Raw genomic sequence first — 20,460 nt, forward strand, 5'->3', positions numbered from 1 at the left:
AGAGTGACCCTCTGAACCTTGCTTGGTCCTGTCCCGTTCGCACAATCTCGGCCACACTTGAGCCCACTACTGTGTCAGTCCGTCTCATTGAGGGTCTTCCTCTCCTTTGCTGATATTCACACTTCTCCCAGCATGCGATAATTTTACAAGTATTGGCTCCTCCTGTCAACATGTCCAAAATATTTAAGATAAAATCTCACCATCCTTACCTTTAAGAACCACCCTCGTTGCACTTTTTCCAAAACAGATATGTTTGTTCTTTTGGCAGTCAGTGGTATAGTCAAGACTCCACCAACTCCACAATTGAAAGGCATCAATTCTTCTCCAGTCTTCCTTATTTGGTTTCTCTGTGTATGTGAAATTGTGCTTTATCCACTATACTCACTATGGAGAGCTCTGGCGGCCTGAAGGTAAGGAGTTACACCGCAGGCCATTGGAGTCCACCAACTGCTTCTTCTTAAGACAAAGATGAACAATCTCCTCCAATGAACGTTACAGTTTCTGAAAACCCGCTGGAGTGTCAGCTATGTTGGTTCTGACTTGACAGCACATAACAACAGACACATACTCACTATGCTATTATTATTAACAAGTCTATTCAATGTGCATTATGAAAAGTTTAAAATATTATGAGAATAACCAAAATGTGACACAGACGTGAAGTGAGCATACTGTTGAGAAAATGGTGCCAATGCATGTGCTCAACATAAGGTCGCCACAACTTTCAATTTGTAGAAAACACAGTATCTCTGAAGCAAAAGAAAGCAAAATCTAAACAAATGAAGGGAACTTGTCTATGCTTACAAAATAGATAACTTTAATACACTATGCAAAGTGACAGACTCAGTCATAAAAGGTCACATCTGACTGTTTATAGACAATATCTAGAACAAAACCAGAAAGCTGTCTGGTACTTGTCAGGGGCTATGGGGAAAGGAGGATGGAGAATAACTGGGTGTTTTATTTTAGATTGATGAAGATATTCGGAACTAATAAGCCTGTCTTGGAGTAAATACAGCCAGGATACTCCTTAGACACAAGACTGGTAAAACTTTTTCTCACATACTTTGGGCAGGCTATCAGAAGGCACTAGTCTTTGGAAAAAGACATCAAGCTGGAAAAAGCAGAAGATCAACGAAAGAAAGGAAGAAGCTGAACGAGATTCACACGGTGAATGTGTGATTCACACGTTGCTCAGTAAGCTTGCACAATGAGGACAGGGCAGGATAGAACAAAGTTTTGATCAGTTGATTACTGGGTCACAATGAGCAATCATCAACTTAATGGCACATACCAGTAAGCAGATGGATTGATACTGGGATTGTAATGGGCTCAAGTATATCAGAGATGGTAAAGATGGCACAGAATATGGCAAAGTTCAGATCTATTATTCAGAAGGTCACTGTCAGCCACAGTTGTTGCCTCAATGCCATCTAACAACAATGACAAGTAAAAATATGGTGGCTGGACATCCTTGTGCTGAATCCTAGCCACTAAACCACCACCACCGGGGACACTGGAGAGCATTGTGAATGGCCTAATACCACTGCACATTTTCAAATTATCCCAGGAATTTCACATCAATTAAAATAAAAAGGAGACCATCTAAAAGTCTTAGGTTTTCAGGGTGGGGATTCACTGGATGGATTGTGGTTTACTCACATGTAAATGGTGTCGGGTTCCAGGCATCGGATGATCAGAGAGATGGTGGTGAGCTGCTTGTCTGGCACCTGCGAGGGCATGGCACAAGGAGACTTCGCCCCCGAGATGATGTCATCCACAAAGCTCAGCACTGTTTCTGCCCACAGGAAAGAGGATGAGGAACACAGAAGGGACAGTGATGACCAAGTAAGGAGAAGAGGGAATAAACTCAACTTCACCTAAACTCCCTGCCTCCCACTCTTCTTAAATCTGTAGAGAAAAGTGATCTAGAAGAAACAGGGTTTGTATTTATTTTTTCCCTTATGACAGTTGGACATTTAGTTAATGACGCTCAAGCCATTTGTCCAGAGTTAGTTGAGAAAAGAGCTAGAGAAATAGGGACACACTGTATCTGTGGATTCTTTTATGTAATGTGTTTGCAAGGCCAGAGAGCAACTGTTTTGGCCTGCGGTTACTGCTGCACCTCAGTATATCCTGAAGAGGAACACAGAAGCCATGCAAAGCGTTCTGTGCCTGAAGCCACACCACCACGTCTATAAGCCTTCATGGCAGATGCCTCAGAAGTTCTTTCTCCCAGTTAGTCAGTGCATAAGCTGGAGGTATTATTTATGTTGCTTTTACCTATGAAAAAAAACAGAAGGGAACTCTTGTGGTCTAGTCTATAAGGAGTTGTGCTACTAATGAAAAGGTTAACTCTGGCAATTCAAGTCCACCAGTGGCTTCACTGGGAGAAGGGTGGGCAATCTCCTCCCAGGTGACTTACAGCCTCTGCTGGAGGGTCAGCTATGAGCTGGCACTGACTTGAGGACAGTGAGAGGGTTCTTCTTCCCATTGTGTATAGACTGTGAACTGCTAAGGAATGGATCCTCTCCCATGGGGTGTTCTTGCTCTGCTAAGGCCTTCTCCTTCTCCCTGGACCTGACAACTGCAGAGTTTGCTTTAGGACAAGACGTGGGGCAAGCGCATCTGTTTGCACACGCTCTTGCCCGGAGGGGGGTTATTAGCAGAGGAATCTTTCTTCTGTAATCATGGCAGTGGTTAGCAGAGAATTGTTTCCTAATTGTGGGCTCGGATAACTAGTGTACTGTGCTCTTGTTCCTTTGTGAGTGTGCCCAGAGGCAATGAAATGTACACCTCTTTTATAAACAAAAAGCAAAACAAAATCAAAACAAGGGCTCTGTCAGATGTTCACCACGCAAAAACTCTCTTAAATGGACAAGATGGCTGCTCTGTGGAGGAAGCCACAGCTGTGTTGTTTCCCTCCTTTTCTTATATTGCCCAGGATACTGGCACTTAAGAGTAAAGCCCTTAGGTTCCCCACCCCTAAGGACACATCTCAGAGCTTTGCTTTATACCTCCGGCACTGCACTGAGGTTTCCAGGTGAAGCAAGGGTACTCACCTGTCTCCACTTTGGAATGGTCCATCCTGTCAGTGACTTTCTCTTGACGGATGAGGTAGTCTACAATCTGTACTCCGATTGGCGGCTCTGAGTGTTCCCACTCGAGGACGACCAGGGTGCTGCTGGGCTCATGGACCGTGGAGAGTCTCAGCCTGTGTGCAGACAGGAAGGAATGTGAGGTGGAGAGGCAGCCGAAACGTGCAACAGTCTTCTGATACCATCGCTGGCCACTTTCTCAATTGTTACTTTCTGAACCTAACACTAAAATTAGCAACTTAGGAGGCCTGACTCCTTCACTCAGGGACAGTGGTGGTTTAGAAGAGTTCTTTCCTTCTATACAGGAAAACTGGGTTAGACTCCCAGGCAGCACATTTCATACAAAGCCATAATCTGTCAATCGATGGAGCCTTGCATATGTACCTATGATGCTGAACAGATTTCAGCAGTTTCCAGCCTAAGACAGACTGAGGAGAAAGGCCTGCCCTACTTGTGAATATCAGTTAATAAAACCCCTATTGAACTGATCCAAACAGTTAATCGTAGTGTAGATAGAGTCTTCACGTCTTGGGGGCTGATGCAACGGCAGTTAACCAACAACAGCTTTACTAGATAGCGAGGTTCTTGAGGCTCTTAATAGCTGTGTGTTAAATCTCAGCACTTGATACAGACTGAAAACTAGATGGATAATTATATACAAAGAAATATGTGGAAGAACAGAAGATGAATGTCTATCTGCATAATATATGGGCCAGGGATTACAGAACTTTTTGAAGACTGCTATCGTTTTGGAAGAATTGTAGCCGGAGTTTTCCTTAGGACATGAAGATTGTGAAACTTCCTCTAACATACTTTGGGCATGTTAGTAGGAGAACAGTCCTTGAGAAGAGATAGCATGCTTGGAAGAGCAGAGGGCCAGTGAAGGAGAGAAGGAACATCAATGAGATGGATTGACACAGTTATTGTAACAACGGGATTAAGCACAGTTTAGATTGATTATAAAGATGGTGCAAGGACTTGGCGAGGTTTCAATGTGCTGTATATAGGTTCCTATGAGTTGGGGTTTACTAGAAGACGCACACAACAGCAGCACATCTAAGTGGAATGGCTTTCAATTAATACAAACTCTGCATTTACTCTTGAAACAAAATAAAAAGATTGCATATAGATACTTATATACTGCTCCTTTGAAGGCAGGGTCTGGGACAGTGGGTAAGGTCAAAGTTGAGTTACCAAAGCATTGCCGAGATCTGCCCTGCTCTGGAATCCCTGGTTTCCTCTCTGACTGAGGGCTTGTCTCTGCTGCCATGGTCTCTCTACTGGCTAGACCTTGTAATAAACTTAGTTTAGAGATACAAAATTTGTAAAAAAATAATGTGCATGTAATACTTTTTCCCCCCTTCAAACTACACAGCACCTTTCCACGTTAAGTTTCCTATACAGACTATGCACATTATATGCATGGGTGTGTTATTTATGTGAACCTGTCATGTTGTGGTTAGGAGGTGCCATCATGTTGACTAAGACTCATAGTGGAGAAACACTGGAATGCTCATAGGGCTAGGAACTGGAAGAGAAAGTTGAGTTCTTCTCATGAGCAATGTCCTGTCATTCTCCCTCAGGCTCTGATTTCAGTCTTTCCACTTGGCTTTTTAGCAACATCCTGATTCTAGATGCCAGCCTCTTCTTACTCTTCCCAGTTCACAGCCTCCTCGTTCTGTATAAATTGTCTATTTTGACTACTGTCTGTGCTGGTCATCTTGCACCTCTAGGCTGCCCTGCTTTGTAGCTTGTAGAGACTCAATAAATGATGTTGACAGTCACTGGTATTGGATCTCCTGATGATCTAAGTGGTTTCAATTCACTGTTTTGTTCTGACTTCATGTACACGTCTCTGTCTCAAGTTTCTCCCTTGCTTCCAATTCCCGTTAATTTCTACACCAAAATATTCTGGGTCTTTTCCAAGTTCCACTTCACTCCAGCCTCCCTCCCTCACCTCCATCTCTGCCATTCACCCTCATCTAGGTGTCTCGTATCACATAATTATCCCTCATCTTGGCCCTTCTACTTTTTCAGCTTACAGAATGCTACCAGGGTCTTTGGACAATGGGCAACACATTGTGGATAAATCACACCAAACCATTTACACAGTTCAATGCCAAGTCAATACCTATTTACTGAGAACCAATGAGCTAAAAGAATGTGCGTAATTCTGAGGATTCCCTGGTGTACAAGCTATATTTTGCTCTTCTCTTTGGAAGTTTCGGGGCCAATAGAAAACATACAGTTAACATGGATTATAATAGTGTGTAATAAGAAGGGCAATAAGAAAAGCATGGAGGCTATGGAAGCAACAGCAAGGAATTCAACTACTGGGGAAAAATAATTCAAAACACATGCTTTCCTGCTAGAAGCTTAGAATGAAGGAGTGCATATTTTGTATATGACATTAAAGATGGAATACTCCCAAAACAGAGTGAGGATACTGACTAATTCATTAATTAGAGGCATATGTAGAGTGCTATTTTGAAGGGGGGAAAAAACGAGGAAGTTTAAGAAAGTAAGCCTTTCGAGAACTCAAATTCTGTGAAAATAAGGATAAAACCAAGCTTGTACTGAGAAACCAATGACTGTCTGAGTTACACACAGACATGGGTACATCTGCAGTACATTTTCTTATTCCAATTACTTAGTAAAAATTATAAGAAACTGAGGTTTTCTATTGAAAGAAGTGATTAGAGTTGATTAAGAAGAGTGAAGTCCTTACGAGATAATTTCCTGTTTATGGAGATTTAGCCTCTTTAGATTTTTAGCTATGACATTTAGTCAAGTGAAATTTAGAAATGGAATCTTCAGTTGGACTCTATTGGCCTGAACTTGGTGTACACCTGGCGGTAACTGCTTGGTGGCCTCTGTCATGTTTCAGAATCTAGCTGATGAGTGAGTGCAGTGGCACTGTCTTCTCAGTGGCTCCTTTTCTACCAAGCACAAGAACTAAGCAGGAGCTATATTGTCTTTTTGGTGCGTAAGCTCTAAATCAATAAAAAAAAAGAAAGACGAAGGTAAACAAGGGGCTGGTGTAGAGAAAGCCACATACACACAGAAGGAAGATACTTAGCAAGAGAAGGTGCTGATTTTGAATGACCCTATTCTTGTGGTCTCCCTTTTTCAGAGTTTTCTTCCTGCCCACTGCTGCTGGCTCTTTAAAGTCCACCCCATGCCATGAGACAGGTCAGAGGACAACCGTCACCAAGAAACACTGCCCACTGGCTAGTCTCATCCCGTGGTCTCGTGCTCCTGCTCACTTGATCCTCTGCTTCTCCAGACTCTGATCTCTCCTTCAGGCTGCTTTTTCTTGCCAGCTCATGGAATCATGCTCCTCCAGCTTGTCCTTCCAGCACTCTTAATTAAATACAGCGTTTCCTTGGCTCTGTCTTCATTCTCAGCCAGATGCCATATTAGAAGTTAAGAGAGGTTCTTGCCTTGGGCCCTGAGCCTTCAAGACTTAAATCAGCTCAGGCAGTTCTGCCCAGCCATCCCCTGAAGGGAAGGGAATCTGATGTGTTCATTCTCAGCTCCTTTTGCAGTACGTAATCCTCCGCTCACTCCACAGAGACACTCTCTAGTGTTTGCCCCTGAAAGTTGACCCTTAGCATTCACCTCTGGTCTTTTCATCTGCTATTTGCTCTGGAGTGTCCTTATGTAGCTGTGGCTCCATATCTCATCTCTTTCACACCCATCACTGTACAGTCAATTTCAGCTCACTGTAACCCTCCATCAGATTTCCACAGCTGTATGTCTGAACAGGACAGGCTGCTTCAGCTTTTTCCCCCCTGTCAATGGAGTAGCTAGTCAATTTAACTCCCCAACTTTTACTATTTTTTTAAAATGTCCAATCTGAAGAGGATAACATTGATGAAGAGGCCCTTCTAAAGATTAAATCCATGTGTGCATCAAAAACTTTTTCCAACAGGGTGAAAAGAAAACCTACTAAACATTTGCTAATACCATCTCAGACAAGAGTCTCATAACGAAAGTTTATAGAATACTCCTGGGTGTCCACAAGAAAAAGACTGATAACCCAATTACAAAATGGGCAAAAGACATGAAAAGAATTTTCACAGAGGAGGATATTCAAATGGCCAAACAGACACATGAAGAAATGCTCAAAATCACTGGCAATAAGAGAGATGCAAATAAAAACCACAATGAGGTACCATCTTATTCCAGTAACAATGGTAAAGTTTAGCATAGCAACAAGTAATAAATGTTAGAGAGGATGTGGAGAGATAGGAACTCTTACACATTATTGGTGGGATTGTAAAATGGTATAACCATTCTGGAAGGTAGTTTGATGGCTTCATCTTTCTTTTATGGAGCAACTGGTGGATTCCAACTATCAACCTATCAGCTAGCAGCCCAACTTATAACACACTGTTGTTGTTGTTGTTATAGTATACAGTCGAATCAGAACCAACCCATAACTGACCCTCCAGCAGGTTTTCAGAGGCACTAAATCACATGGGAAGAGATTTCCCATCCTTCTCCCACAGAGCAACGAGTGGCCTCAAACTGCATGCCTTTAACACACTGCCCCACAAGAACGTGTCTTTCGGTTTGACTTAAGATTCTTATCTCTGGTGTTCATACTCTTTTGCTTTTTCTGCAGAGTTCCCAGCAATCTTTCTGTCAGTTACTGGTCAGCTGTTCTGGGCTGCCTACAGGACATCTCTATAAATGAACCAGCCTCCTTCGCAAAGCTACTTCTCTTCAGATGTTGCTTCCTTTAGTCATGACAGCCACCTAAGTCAGAAGTTTTAATGCCATTCTCCACATCTCTTTCCTTTTTCATCCTGACCTTCAATCAGTCACTATGTAGTCTTTGTTTTACCCCCAAAACTTAGCTCAGATCTATCCTCTAAGTACGGGGCTCTGGTGGCCTAGTGGCAAGAAACTGCACTGCAATCCTGAAGGTGCATGGTGTGAGGCTACAGGCACTCTGTGCGAGAAGGATGGGCAGTCTCCCCCTGTGTGATTAACTGTCTCGGAAAACTCACCAGCGGGTCAGCTATGGGAAGGTTCTGACTCTACAGTGCACAACAACAACAACATCATCAACAACAACAACAACAACAACAACAACATCCTCTCTGTATTAGAATGGTTAAGCACACATTCCCTGAGGTATACCTTCCTGCTCTATGTCCTTAGCCAATGTAGCATATGCATCTCATACTTGCCTAATGATTCTGTAACATAAACCCCTCAAGTTGGTGGTTTTACAGAACAGAAGTGCATCAAGACCCAGAGCAACTCATAGTTCTGGAGGCTAGAAATCTCACTAAGAATTTGCTTCCTTGTCTAGTAAATGGAGAAAGGGACTCGTGATAAAGATGCCTAACTACCCAGCATAGTGCCTGGCCCGCAGGAAGTGTCCAAGGAGAGCTTGCTTACGCTGCTGTCCTGACAAAGCCTGTGTAGACTCACATTTAGTTCTGACTCCCTCTGTCGCAGCACCTCTTTAACTTCTCTTCTCTTCTTGCCACCTGTAATTCCCTTCTCTCCCCATTTCTCAGTAACATCTATTGTATTTTTGCCCCCTTCAAGAAGTTCAAGTATCATCTCTTCTACAGAACCGTCCCCATTCCTGATATACCTGACTTTTCCTCTTCAGCAGACATTTCTTTCAGTGTCTCCTACAGCACTGGCCCAGCCATTTCTTTGACTATGACAGTCCAACAAATGTCTGCCTGGCCTAGCAGATTGAAAGCTCCTTGTGGTAGGCACTTGTGTCACGTTTGCCTTCGCATTTCCTGGCACCAGCCTACTTGTCGGGAGAGGGATGCTGAGGAGCGTGTGATAGAGGAAGGCAGAGACAGGGTCCCATACTTACACGGGCTGAGGGAGCGGTGCACAGGTGGGGAGTCCATCAGCTCCAAAGGCAGTGGAATCACAGCGACACCAGTCCTCAATGACATCGCCAGTCCCTGAGCACCAGAGGGAGCTCATAGTGGCCTCCTGCAAGAGCTGCAAGTGAGAGGACAGAAAAGGTGTTAGTGTCAGAAAGCAGGTTGGGCCACTGGAATTGAGAGATGGGTAATCAAGGCTCAGCTTGGCCTTAAGTAACTTCCAATTACGGTAACTGCACCATTTCACCAGTCTTTGGTCTAACATCCCTACCACAGAAGATTGTTTGTACAAAGTGGGAGCCTCTTAGAAACCCTGAAACCTCGTAGTAGTCATTCAGCAAAATGGTTCACCTCTGTGGTGAAGACGCATTAATTAGCTTGAAAGGAGGTCACACGCCAACTCCACCCCTCTCTTCTTCCACTCCATCACCCACTCCTGCAGCTCTGGTTCCAGTGAGCCCCTGACCACACACCAACAGGGTGGCCTGCCTTCACCGCTCTTCCATTTGCTGAGGGTCGCCTCACCCCATCTCACATGCTTCTGTGCACGTCATCATCTGACCTCTTCATGCTGCCCAAGGGGCTTCTCTGCATTCCTTCAGCATGCTCTGTGCTGTGCTTATAATATTTATGCCATTCTGATCTGGGAGGTGAATGTGCGTCAGGCCCCTCTTTCCAGAAGACTCTGAGGGGGAGAAGCATGTTGCTGCTGGATGCTGGGCTTTTGGGGAATCAGTCCTGACTAAGTGCTCTGCTCGGTCAATCACTGTCATGTGGCCATGAGCAGGGGCCATGCAATTTATCCTCACCAGCAGATGGGGGGGAAACGCAGTACATTCCTCCTGGCATTGTTGTTAGGAACAATTTTGTTGTTGTTGTTGTTTTATAAAATGCCAAAAGGAAGAGCACAGTACCTGCCATATATTAAGCCTAAACCCCACTCTCAAGTTGATGCTCAGTTAAAGTGACTCTCTGGTGGGTTTCTGAGGTTCTAAACCTGAACAGGAAAAGAATACCACTTCTCCCCCAAGAGAGCAGCTGGTGGGCTTGAGTTCCTGACCTTTCAGTTACCAGTCCAACACTTAACCTATTACAGCCCTAGACTTCCTTTGCCACATATTACTCACTTCTGTCAAGTCACTTCTGACTCAGTGACCCGCCATTGGCTGTAACTTTTTACGGAAGGAGACTGTCTATCATTCTCCCTTGGGGCAGGCTGGCAGATTTCACCTGTGGACATTTTGGTCAGCAAGACAACACATAACACACTACATACCAGTGCTCCTCATCACACAAAAAAAATGCCAACAATTATGACTATCTTTGAACCACAGCATTGAACATTATATAAAATTTTGAAACCACCACATGTTGTTTGCTGTTAGATGGCATTGAGTCAACCACGACTCATAGAACTCTAGGAAAAACAGATCTGAACCTCCACCTATGCTGCCCAGCTTCACTGGTCCCACTCCGCTCACGCACATCACTACAATCACTGTGTCTATCCACACTGTTAAAGATCGTCCTCTCTTTCACTGACCCTCCACCTTTCCCAGCCTGATAGCCCTCTCCAAGGATGGGCCCCTCCTGACACTATGCCTGGAGCATATGAGACAGAGATCTGGTGGCCTAGTGGTGAGAAGCTGTGCTGTAATCCCAAAGTATACGAGTTGAAGTTTCACCATCACAAAATCAAGCACAATTCTCTGCATACAGTGGTTTCATCACAGATGTTTACTAAGAAATAGGACAAAATGTTAAAATGAGAATGATGAAGGGACATAGAATCTGATAGACAAGTAGGAGTACTGATGCTTAACCAGTCTTGCTGTCCAACCCCAGCTTAGGGTGAAACCAAGGGTGAGACTGACCACAGGGCGCGCACGTCACTTCTTAGATGACCAGGGTCAGAGTTTCTTCTCTCACTCCGAACAGCTGCAGCCTCTGCTTTTTTTCATCCTTTCTTCTCTCCCTCCTGCTTCTGACCCAAGCCAACCCACTGAAACAGAGAAATGAAACTAGCTATGCTAGAAAAGTCCAGATGAACAAATCAAAGAAAGAGACAGGAAGTAAGGAGAGGGAAGAAGAAAGAGAAAGAAGGGAGGAGGGAGGCAGAGAAGAAGAAAAGTAAGACAGGAAAACAAGGGAAGAGATAGCCTTACAATAATCAAGATTCTCAAGCCCAAGCCTGGTGTCCTGTGTGTCATTCCAGAGTAGCACAGCAGGACAAAGATGGGCAGTCTCTTCCCATGAGACTTCCAGCTGCTGACACCCAAGGGAGGGTCAGCTGGGAGTCATTTGAGACTATGGTAATGAGAGGATGATATGAAGTATACTAGAACTTACTATCACCTGTCTTATGTCACAGTCATTGGAATAAGGGTCCTTATTGATCTCACTCCTCAAATTGGGAGTATTGGGGGTGAATCAGAAATCTTGTGGATAATGATGCTTTCTGGTGGCATAGGGGTAAGATGCTGTGCTGCAATCCCAAAGGCACGTGGTTCAAGGCCACCAGCTGCTTCTCGGGAGAAGCATGGGCAATCTCCTCCCGTGTGATTAACTGCCTCTGAAAACTTGTGGAAGGGTCAGCTATGGGTCAGTTCTGACCGTACAGTATACAACAACATGTTGTTGTTGTTGTTGTTGTTGTTGTTAAATACTGCCAAATCAGAACTGACTCAGGGCTGACCCTCCAGGGGGTTTTCAGAGGCAGTAAAGTATACAGGAGATTGCCCATCTTTCGCCAGTGGAGCAGATGGTGAATTTGAACTACCTGTGTTTAGACTGGCAATGCAACTCCTTACCACTAAGCCAGCAGAGCTCCTATGATATATGCAGTTTTATAACCCACAAGGCCCTGTTATGTACTAATGTTATCCTTTGATCTCCACAACAGAGTGTGATGATGGCTTGTAAGAGGAAAATAGGGGTCAAAGAAATTATGTTTCTTGTTCAGGATCACAGTCTAAGGAGTGGGTCAGTGCCAGAAGCCAGAATTCAACACAACTTCCCAGAAGTTCCAGACTGTCTCCACAATATCTCTTCATTAAGAATGTATCTACTAGTTCTTAGCACAAAGCTTGACATACAGTAGTTTCCCACTTTATGCTTGGCCTGAATAACCCAAATTCAAATCAAAAGGTACATTTATTTTTTTAAACTGGAAAACAGAGAAATTGTGGCTGCTGCTACACAAAATCTTCAATCAATAATTATTGGCTGGGTACTTGAAAGGAGTCATTTCTAGCAATAGGCACTAAGAATCTAGTGTTGCACAAGACACCTATGGATCTTGTTCTCACAAAGCAAGCAACTAAATAACATGTAAATAAAAGAAAATTAAACAAAATAACTCTAACTGTGGAAAAGCTCAAAAGGAAGATGAAAAGATGCCAAGAATACATGTGGCGGTGTGCGAAGAAAAAAATATTTCCTCCATAGAAATAGTCAGTGAGTTACAGGGAGGTAGGGTCAGATCATAGAGTGTCTTAAAGGAAAAAGCAAGGAGGGGGACTCACATTCCAGGAGCAAAAGAACGTTTACAGAGGGAAATCAATTGACCAGATTTGCAAGTTGCAAGAATCTACGTCCTTTAGCCCTGACTCCAGGAATGACACAGGATTTTCCATTTTTGCTTTATTTCACCCCTAACAAGAGCAGCTGAGCTTTCAAGCTTACTCCACCCACCCACTCATCCCTCCATCCGTTTACTTGTTCCTTAATTCACTGAGTCAGCCGAGTGCCAAGCCTGCACAGATCACTGCTGGACCCTGGACTCCAGAGGAGAGCAAATTGTTGCTCGTGATCTAGAGAGAAGACAGGTCTATAAACAGCCATGATAGGAAGTGAAGTGGACTTTCAAAGATACAGGCACACACACAATGGAAGCTGCAGGAAGCTTCCATTTGCTGGGAGAGTCAGGCAGAGCTTGATGTGTTATTAGAGGTGAAACCAGAAGCAACAGAAGGAGTTTGCTAATAGGGAAAGGAGGGAGAAGATCCTGGAAAGGGAATCACAAGCTTGAAGGGCCAGATGCATGTCTTGTATCTGAGGAGGTATGTTGTTGCCGTGTACCGTCGAGTCAAAACCAACCCACAGCTGACCCTCCAGTGGGTTTTCAGAGTGAGTAAATCTCAGGGAAGGAGATTGCCCATTCTTCTCCCACAGAGCAGCTGGTAGATTTGAACTGTCTGCCTTTGGGATTAAAGCACAGTTTTTTACCACTAGGCCATCAGAGCTCAAAGGAGCTAGAGTGTGTTGTATTTTGGAATATCGAAAGGGAAAAAAATAAACCCCCTGAAATTCAGTACCATTTGAAATAACTCATTGCTGATTCTCCATGGGTTTCTAAGGTTTTAAGCTGCAAAAGAGGAGATGGCACATCTTTCTCCTTCGAGGCTGCTGGTGGCTTTGAACCACCAGAGAGATGTGACTTTTGGGTTAACAGTGCAACTCCCTATGGGTTTACACTACCAAAGCTTGGTATGGAATGATAAGAGACTAAGTAAATTAAGACAAGCACATCATTAAGTACTCTGTACAGTGTTTTAAAGACGTCTCATTGTTTTTAATAGATTATGGAGAGCCACTGAATTATTCTAATATAATCAGTAACTTCAATAGCATGGATAACTGCCCAGTCTAATAGGGAAACTGGTAAGAAGTGTCATGATAATAGGGACAGAACTCATCTAGGCTGTGACCAGGGACATTGTAAAAACAGGATGAACTCAAGAGGCATTTTTGTTTCTGGGGATCTGGTCTAGATTTTAGAAAGTTACACAGAAAATCTAGGAAGAAACTCTCACCTCCACTTTGGGCCACTCAGTGAAAGACAGTGCACAGCAGGTATGGAGAGCAAATTTAGAGTAGAAGATGGATAATTCAAGCTCAGAAATGGTGGATTGGAGATTTCCAGTTGGAGATACGGTGAGTAACAGCTTGACAATATGGCAATAATCTAGGAACAGCCGAACAGCCTGCTTGTTGCGCGATTATAATCTCATGTTAAACTGAAATCAACCAGAGATGATCCAGCCCACAGAGGACAATCACAGAGACCAAGACGTTGGGATATTAGCCCCGGGAGCACGGAGGAAGACCTAGAACTCACACACCTCAGTTCCCTGCCTCCACTCCTCGTTTTGCTGCTCTCCTCTTTATGTGAGAGTTTGGGTGGCTTAGTGGTAAAAAATTGTGTGGCCAACCCAAAGGTGGTTGTTGTTGTTATGTGCCGTCGAGTCGTTTGTGACTCATAGCGACCCTGTGTACAACAACCCTAAACCGTGCTCTATCCTGTGCCAATCTCATTGCCTCTGACACACCCATCTCGATTACCCCAGTCACTGAATCAATCCACCTCATAGAGGGTCTTCCCCTCCTGCGCTGTCCCTCCACCCTACCAAGCATGATGTCCCTAGCCAAGTACCTGTCTCTCCAAAGTATGTCAGACGAAGCCCCAGAATCCTTGCCTCCAAGGAGTAGCCTGGTTTAACCCTCTCTAGGATGAATCTGTTTGTTTTCTTGGCAGTCCGTGGTACATTCAATACTCTTCTCCAGCACCACAGCTCAAAGGCGTCAATTCTTCTTCTATCCTCCCTAGTCATTGTCCAGCTCTCTGATGCATAGCAAGTGATTGCAAATACCATGGCCTGTTTCAGGCGCACCTTAGTCTCCAGAGAGACACCATTGCTCTTGAGTACTTTAGAGAGGTCCCTAACAGCAGACTTTCCCATCGCAATACATGTTTTTATTTCCTGGCTGCTGGTGCCAAGAGTGCTGACCGTGGAGCCAAGCAAACTGAAGCTGTGAACAATCACAATTCAAATCTATCAGCAGCTCTGCTGATGTTAAATTAGGGAGGCGATCTCCTCCTGTGCGAGTTACTGCCTCTGCAAATCTGCTGGAGTGTCAGGTATGAGCCCATTCTGACTCAATGGTACACAATGACAACAACAACCCCTCATCTGCAGAGGGAGACCAGCCAGGGATCTGAAATTTCTCGTGGTGGTGAGGGGAAGAAGGGTAAACATTAGAGCGAAAAAGAGGGAAAGAGAGTGTACAGCAAAGACAGTAGGTGACGAGGAAGAAGGGAATAAAGAAGAAACCGGTAGTGGTGACTGATCGCCAGCGGGGGCCTCGTGGTTGATGTGTGCATACATGAAATCATTCCCAGTAAGGCCACACACTCTCTTAAAGCTTGGGTGAGGAGAAAGGGAAGGGCAGTGTATTGATGAGGAGAGGAGACAGGGAAGGGTTGCTAAAGACAAGTTTCTGTCAGCGTCCTCATTTTGCCTGAGGTCCCCTCACAGCAAGCAGGGATTCTGTGCCTCCTGACCCACCAAGATCCTCTGTTCTGTTATGTGGGACAGGGTGGTCCCACATGAGAACTCTGCATTCGCTGCTGCCTTGCAAATGGCACAGGCAACTAAAGCGAGGGCTGCAGCAGCCCCAGGTTCTCATGGAAGAAAGACAGTGTGGGGCAGGTAAGGGTTGGAGCCACCTGGGCACTGGATTAAAGTCACAGCAGCTCTGGTCTCCACTGCAACCCCGCCTCACCCCCCACCCCCCCATCCTCCCTATTCTACCTGGAGTGGTCTCCTCTCTCTCACTCCACTTCCCACCGCCCCCTCTATCAGACTGAAGAGGAAGATGGAGGCTGAAGGAACACTTTCCCCTGGTTGTTGCTGTTGTCCTTGGAAAAAACCTTATTTTCAAACACGCAACACAATATCCTGGCAGAAGCAGGCAGGTGAGAGAAACATATATACACATGCAAAATCCCTCCTGTTGGTCTGAGCATCACCTGTGAAACCATCTGCAACACACCAGGTGTCTTTCAAAGGAGAACAAAGAAAGCAATTATCACCTCACTTGGATGGGCTACCTCTCAGGCAGGTAAGCAGCTTGGTGCTGTGACCATTACAATGAATGCTTACTCCCCAAGCCTGTCTTTAACTACAGTCTCAGCCTTCTCAAACTCCTGAACTTCTTTGTTCTGTTGGTGATGGTGGGAGAGAGAGAGAGAGATTGTGTGAGAGAGAAATTATGTGTGTGTGTTTGTGTGTGTGTGTGTGAGAGAGAGAGAGATAGTGTGTGTGAGAGAGAAATTGTGTGTGTGTGTGAGAGAGATAGTGTGTGTGAGAGATAGTGTATGTGTGTGAGAGAGAAAGTGTGTGTGTGTGAGAGAGAGAAATTGTGTGTGTGTGTGTGTGAGAGAGAGATAGTGTGTGTATATGTGTGTGTGTGTGTGTCCCCACTCTGTTCTTTAAGTCCTTGTCTGGAGAAACTCAGCAAGCTAAGGAAAAGAGCTATCACTCCCTCTGATATATCTCTCCAGCTTATTTTTAGGGGTCCATCCATTTTCTCCTAGTATCTTTGTGAAGGCAGAAGTGGAGGCAAAAGAGAAATAGTTGAGAAATGTCATGACTCATCAGAGATCTGCCAGACGTGGTAGTTCATTGTCGGAGTCAGTGATGACCAGGGAACCCACCACTCTCCAGGCTCAGGCTGCTGCTCCTCTTCGTGTCCTCTATGGCCCTTCTAGTCTAGCCGGAGGGAGCTCTGTGGGGCTACCTGGCAAGGATTTGTGCTGTTAACCTAAAGATATGTGGCTTGCTTTTACCATCTGCTTTGACAGAGAAAGATGAGCAGTCTCTTCCCATGTGTGCTCCTTACTGCCTCTAAAAATCAGATCTACTGACACACTGGAGAGTCAGTTACAACTCAGTTCTAACTCAACACCATCTAAGAACAGCAACAATCTAGTTACAGCATTAGAATCAGAATGAAGAACACAAGAAGTGCATGCTAGGAAATACAAAGCTAAGCTATCAAAACCAGAAGCCACTACTGACACGCATAGAAAGAGTATTTTTGGTGCATGAGTAATGTCAGAAGCAGTGGACACTTTGGACCCACAAGGACCAGAAGGAGAACCACCCATTAAAACTTGAACTCTCCATGTCATTGTCTCATTGACCCAGACTGCAGCCCCCAGGCCACCCAAAGAATGAGGCTGTAATAAGTACAGCCCTACCTTACTAGCATGTCTCTCCTCCAGGCCTCCCTCCTCCTCCTCCACGCTGCCTTTCAGGGATGTAACTTTATAATAAACCCATCTTTCCTTTATTTACCATCACTTCCTAATCTTTCTCTTCTCACCTCCATGCTTAAGAAAGACCTTTGACCTACACTGTAAATGTTCCATATACTAATACGTGCTCTCCAAAAAAAAAACCTCTAAAATTGATAGACACTGTACTACCTCACAACTTGTGCACCACCCACCCTCTAGTCTCTTCTGTCTGACATTATTAGTTTGCCTATGCAAGAAAAACAAACTAGGACAATGACTACACAGTAATAATAGTTAATTATAGACTTGGGGTTCATTTAGGGTTCACTTATGTCAAGAGTCATAATCTTACACCAATAAGCATGAGACAAAGGACACCCCTTTCTATCTTCCTATTGTCCCTCTGAGGCATTAAAGTTCTCTGAACTCCGGCTTTGGTGATGGTGAGTTAAGCCTCCTTATCTCTCTGCTTCCTTTCTGCCCTTGTTGCTCAAAGAGCCACGTAAGTGCTGAGCTGTGACTCCTGAATCACACTACAGTGGGTGTTGTGGATGCACTGATTTGATTTAATATGCAAACATGCAAATATAAGCAAATTAGGTGTCTAGATTAGCTAAACAGAGTCTCACCATTCATATTCTAGCACAGAGCTCAACTGTGCCTTGCCCTTTTCCTTATGCCATTTGGAAAGGCTCTGATGTCGATGATGCTTCACAGAACCTAGAGTCCCAGGCCTCTTACCCTCTGGGTCTGGTTGTTGGTCACCAACTCATAGATGGGGGATGCTCTGGTCACCTCCAGCAGAACTGGCTCCGCAGGGGTGTCGGGACTGGAAGTCACGTGGCACAGGGGGCAGGATGAGGGGCACCGTCCTTTGCTCTGGCACTCCAAGCGGACACCAGCCGCCATGCGCTTGCTGCCAGAGTCAGACAGGCTGGCGATGTATTCTGGGAACGTGAGCACCTTGGGGTCTCTTTCCCGCTCCTCTGACTCATCAGATGGGGAGTTGCCTGTAAGACACAAAAGAAAAAGAAAATATGAAGTAGGCTGACATTGTGGTCCCTCGAGTGCTGGGGTCTAATTCTTGAGAGGCCGTGGAAGAAGTAAAAATGTGACATGGTCGTGACATTTAATTTGGGAAATCACTTATTCCAGTGGTTGACAGAATTGGAAATAATCCCTCCAGTGTGAGAACCCATTGCTCTTTGGACATTCTTAGCTCCACCGGTCCCCTCAGAGGGATGTTCTAGGAATCTTTGCCCACGCTCATCATACTATAGACATCATAGTTGTTCCATGACTCAGTTTCTTCTTCTAGAAAGTGAAGGTATGAACAGTACCTACCTCTTGAACCCTGGGAAGAATGAATGGCAAAATCCTTTTAAAGTGCCTAACAGTGGCTTCTTCTTGTTGTTGGGCTCCGTCAAGTTGTGTATGATTCATAGTGACACTATGAACAACGGATCTGAACCCTGTCCTGTCCTGTGCCATCCTCACAATCTCTGACACACTTTAGCCCATTGTTGCAGTCACTGTGTCAACTCACTGGTTGAGGGTCTTCCTCTTTTTTGCTCTCCCTCTATTTTTCCAAGCATGATATCCCTCTCCAACTTCTCCTACCAACGTGCCAAAGTATGTGAGATGAGGCTTTAATCACCTCCAAGGTACATTCTGGTTGTACCTTCTCCAAGATATATCTATTTATTCTCTTGGCAGTCCATGGGATGCTCGGTGCTCTTCTCTAACACTACAGCTCAAAGGCACCAATTCTTCTTCTTTCATCCTTATTCACTGTCCAGCTCTCAGATGCACAGTAAGTGACTAAGAACCATGGCCCAAATTAGGCACCCCTTATCCTCAAACAGGTATCATTGTTCCTCAACAATACGAAAACCCTCACTATTACTCATTAACAGTGGGTAGACCATACCAAATCATCATCGTAACAGTTTGATCAAAATTATGGCTAAGATTCATGTCACAGCAGATCTGTTCAAGATGTCCTTTCAGCCTTGCACCAACACACATGGAGTTCTATCATTATATCCATTTTACAGGTGAAGAGAGTGAAACTGAAAGCTGCAAAGCCTTACAGAGGGCATATTGTGAGAGCTGGGATTTTATTCCAATTTTGTCCTACTCCAAAGTCTTAGAAGAATAGTGCTTAACTTTTAATTAATGTCTTGAAAATAAGGTGGGACTTTAAAAAGAAAACATTTCTACTTCAAAGGCTGAGAAATGGGTCCACATAACTCTGGTCTGATTAGTGAAAGCACTTAAGGAAACTCTTAGTCTGTTACATTTTCTTTTATAAATTTTATATTGGTTTGCATACAAAATTTGTATACATTGTGTTTCACATTTTCCTTCATTCACATTGTGTTTCAAATATTCATTTCTACACACTGTGTTTCATAAAATTAATCCCCACTGAACTAGTCTGGTTTTGGTGGCAAACATGGGTAATACCTACAGACATCAATGATGGGAAAGGTGGAGGGTTAGAGAAAGAGAAGAAGACCTTTAGCAAGATGGATTGACACTGTGACCGTAACAACGGGCTCCTTCATGAGAATGGCAGTGCTTAGGGCAAGGTTCAGATCTGTTACTCTTGGGGTCACTATGAGTCATAGAACTCATTGGTATCTAACAACAACAACCTACCAGAAAAGAATGTTTCTCTCCTGTGCAAACCAGCACTGCTTGGTATCTCTCTTCCAAGCTCTCATGATTCAATACTTAACCTATTAACTCTGATGGAAGAGGGAACAGAAGCTGTTGACATGAAGACTGGGCTGCTTGAGAGACCTCTGACCTCTTACAGCAAACACTGTTGCCATCTTATAAATGAGGGTACTTTAGGGAGACTACTGGGCTTTTGGAAACAATGGATAGATATAAAACGTTCATTCAGGTCCTCTGGGACTCATCAAGAATGCAGGACTTGATAGACCAGATCTTAGGGGGGGGGGGGCTGGTTGGAAGGACTTGCTAAGTGTTTCCAGAAGGTGATTGTGAGATACGACTCATCAGCCTCATAATAGAGTTCTCTCTGAAGGGGTTCCTGCAGCCCTTCTGCTCTTCTTTCCCCAATTTGCTATGTGCTATGAACCCTTTTGGAAACAGCGGATTTGGAACCGTTGTTTCCCTAATGAAAGCCATCATTGCACAGATGAGGCATTTCACCAGCAGCCCCACTGACACTTGGCTCCCTCAGTGTGCTAAGTTCACTATGTGACTGAGAACGTGGGTGAGGATTCAGTTACCGTTTATGTCCTGTTAACTAGTTGACCCAGAGTTGAGCTCAAGTCCTTACATTAAAACAGAACAGTGTAAGCAATGCTGACAGACACAGGAACACCAAAGTTCATTGCAGGACTGTTACCAATACCCCAAAAGTAGAAAGAAC

General features: G+C 44.4%; 1 protein-coding gene across 2 annotated transcripts in view; it reads right to left on the minus strand.

The window, feature by feature from the left end:
• The window catches only part of ASTN1 (astrotactin 1), a 572,154-nt gene that overhangs the window by 46,033 nt on the left and 505,661 nt on the right, over positions 1 to 20,460 (minus strand). For both annotated transcript variants that reach the window (XM_006887713.1, XM_006887712.1), the window contains exons 17-20: positions 17,793 to 18,061; positions 8,953 to 9,086; positions 3,063 to 3,214; positions 1,663 to 1,798 (exon numbers count right to left, since the gene is read on the minus strand). In XM_006887713.1, coding sequence (XP_006887775.1) covers positions 1,663 to 1,798; positions 3,063 to 3,214; positions 8,953 to 9,086; positions 17,793 to 18,061 — 691 coding nt within the window. The remainder of the gene's footprint in view (positions 1 to 1,662; positions 1,799 to 3,062; positions 3,215 to 8,952; positions 9,087 to 17,792; positions 18,062 to 20,460) is intronic.

The sequence above is a fragment of the Elephantulus edwardii genome, unplaced genomic scaffold (assembly GCF_000299155.1).
Source record: "Elephantulus edwardii isolate Elephantulus edwardi_28Jun2011 unplaced genomic scaffold, EleEdw1.0 scaffold00061, whole genome shotgun sequence".
NCBI classification, from domain to species: Eukaryota; Metazoa; Chordata; class Mammalia; order Macroscelidea; family Macroscelididae; genus Elephantulus; species Elephantulus edwardii.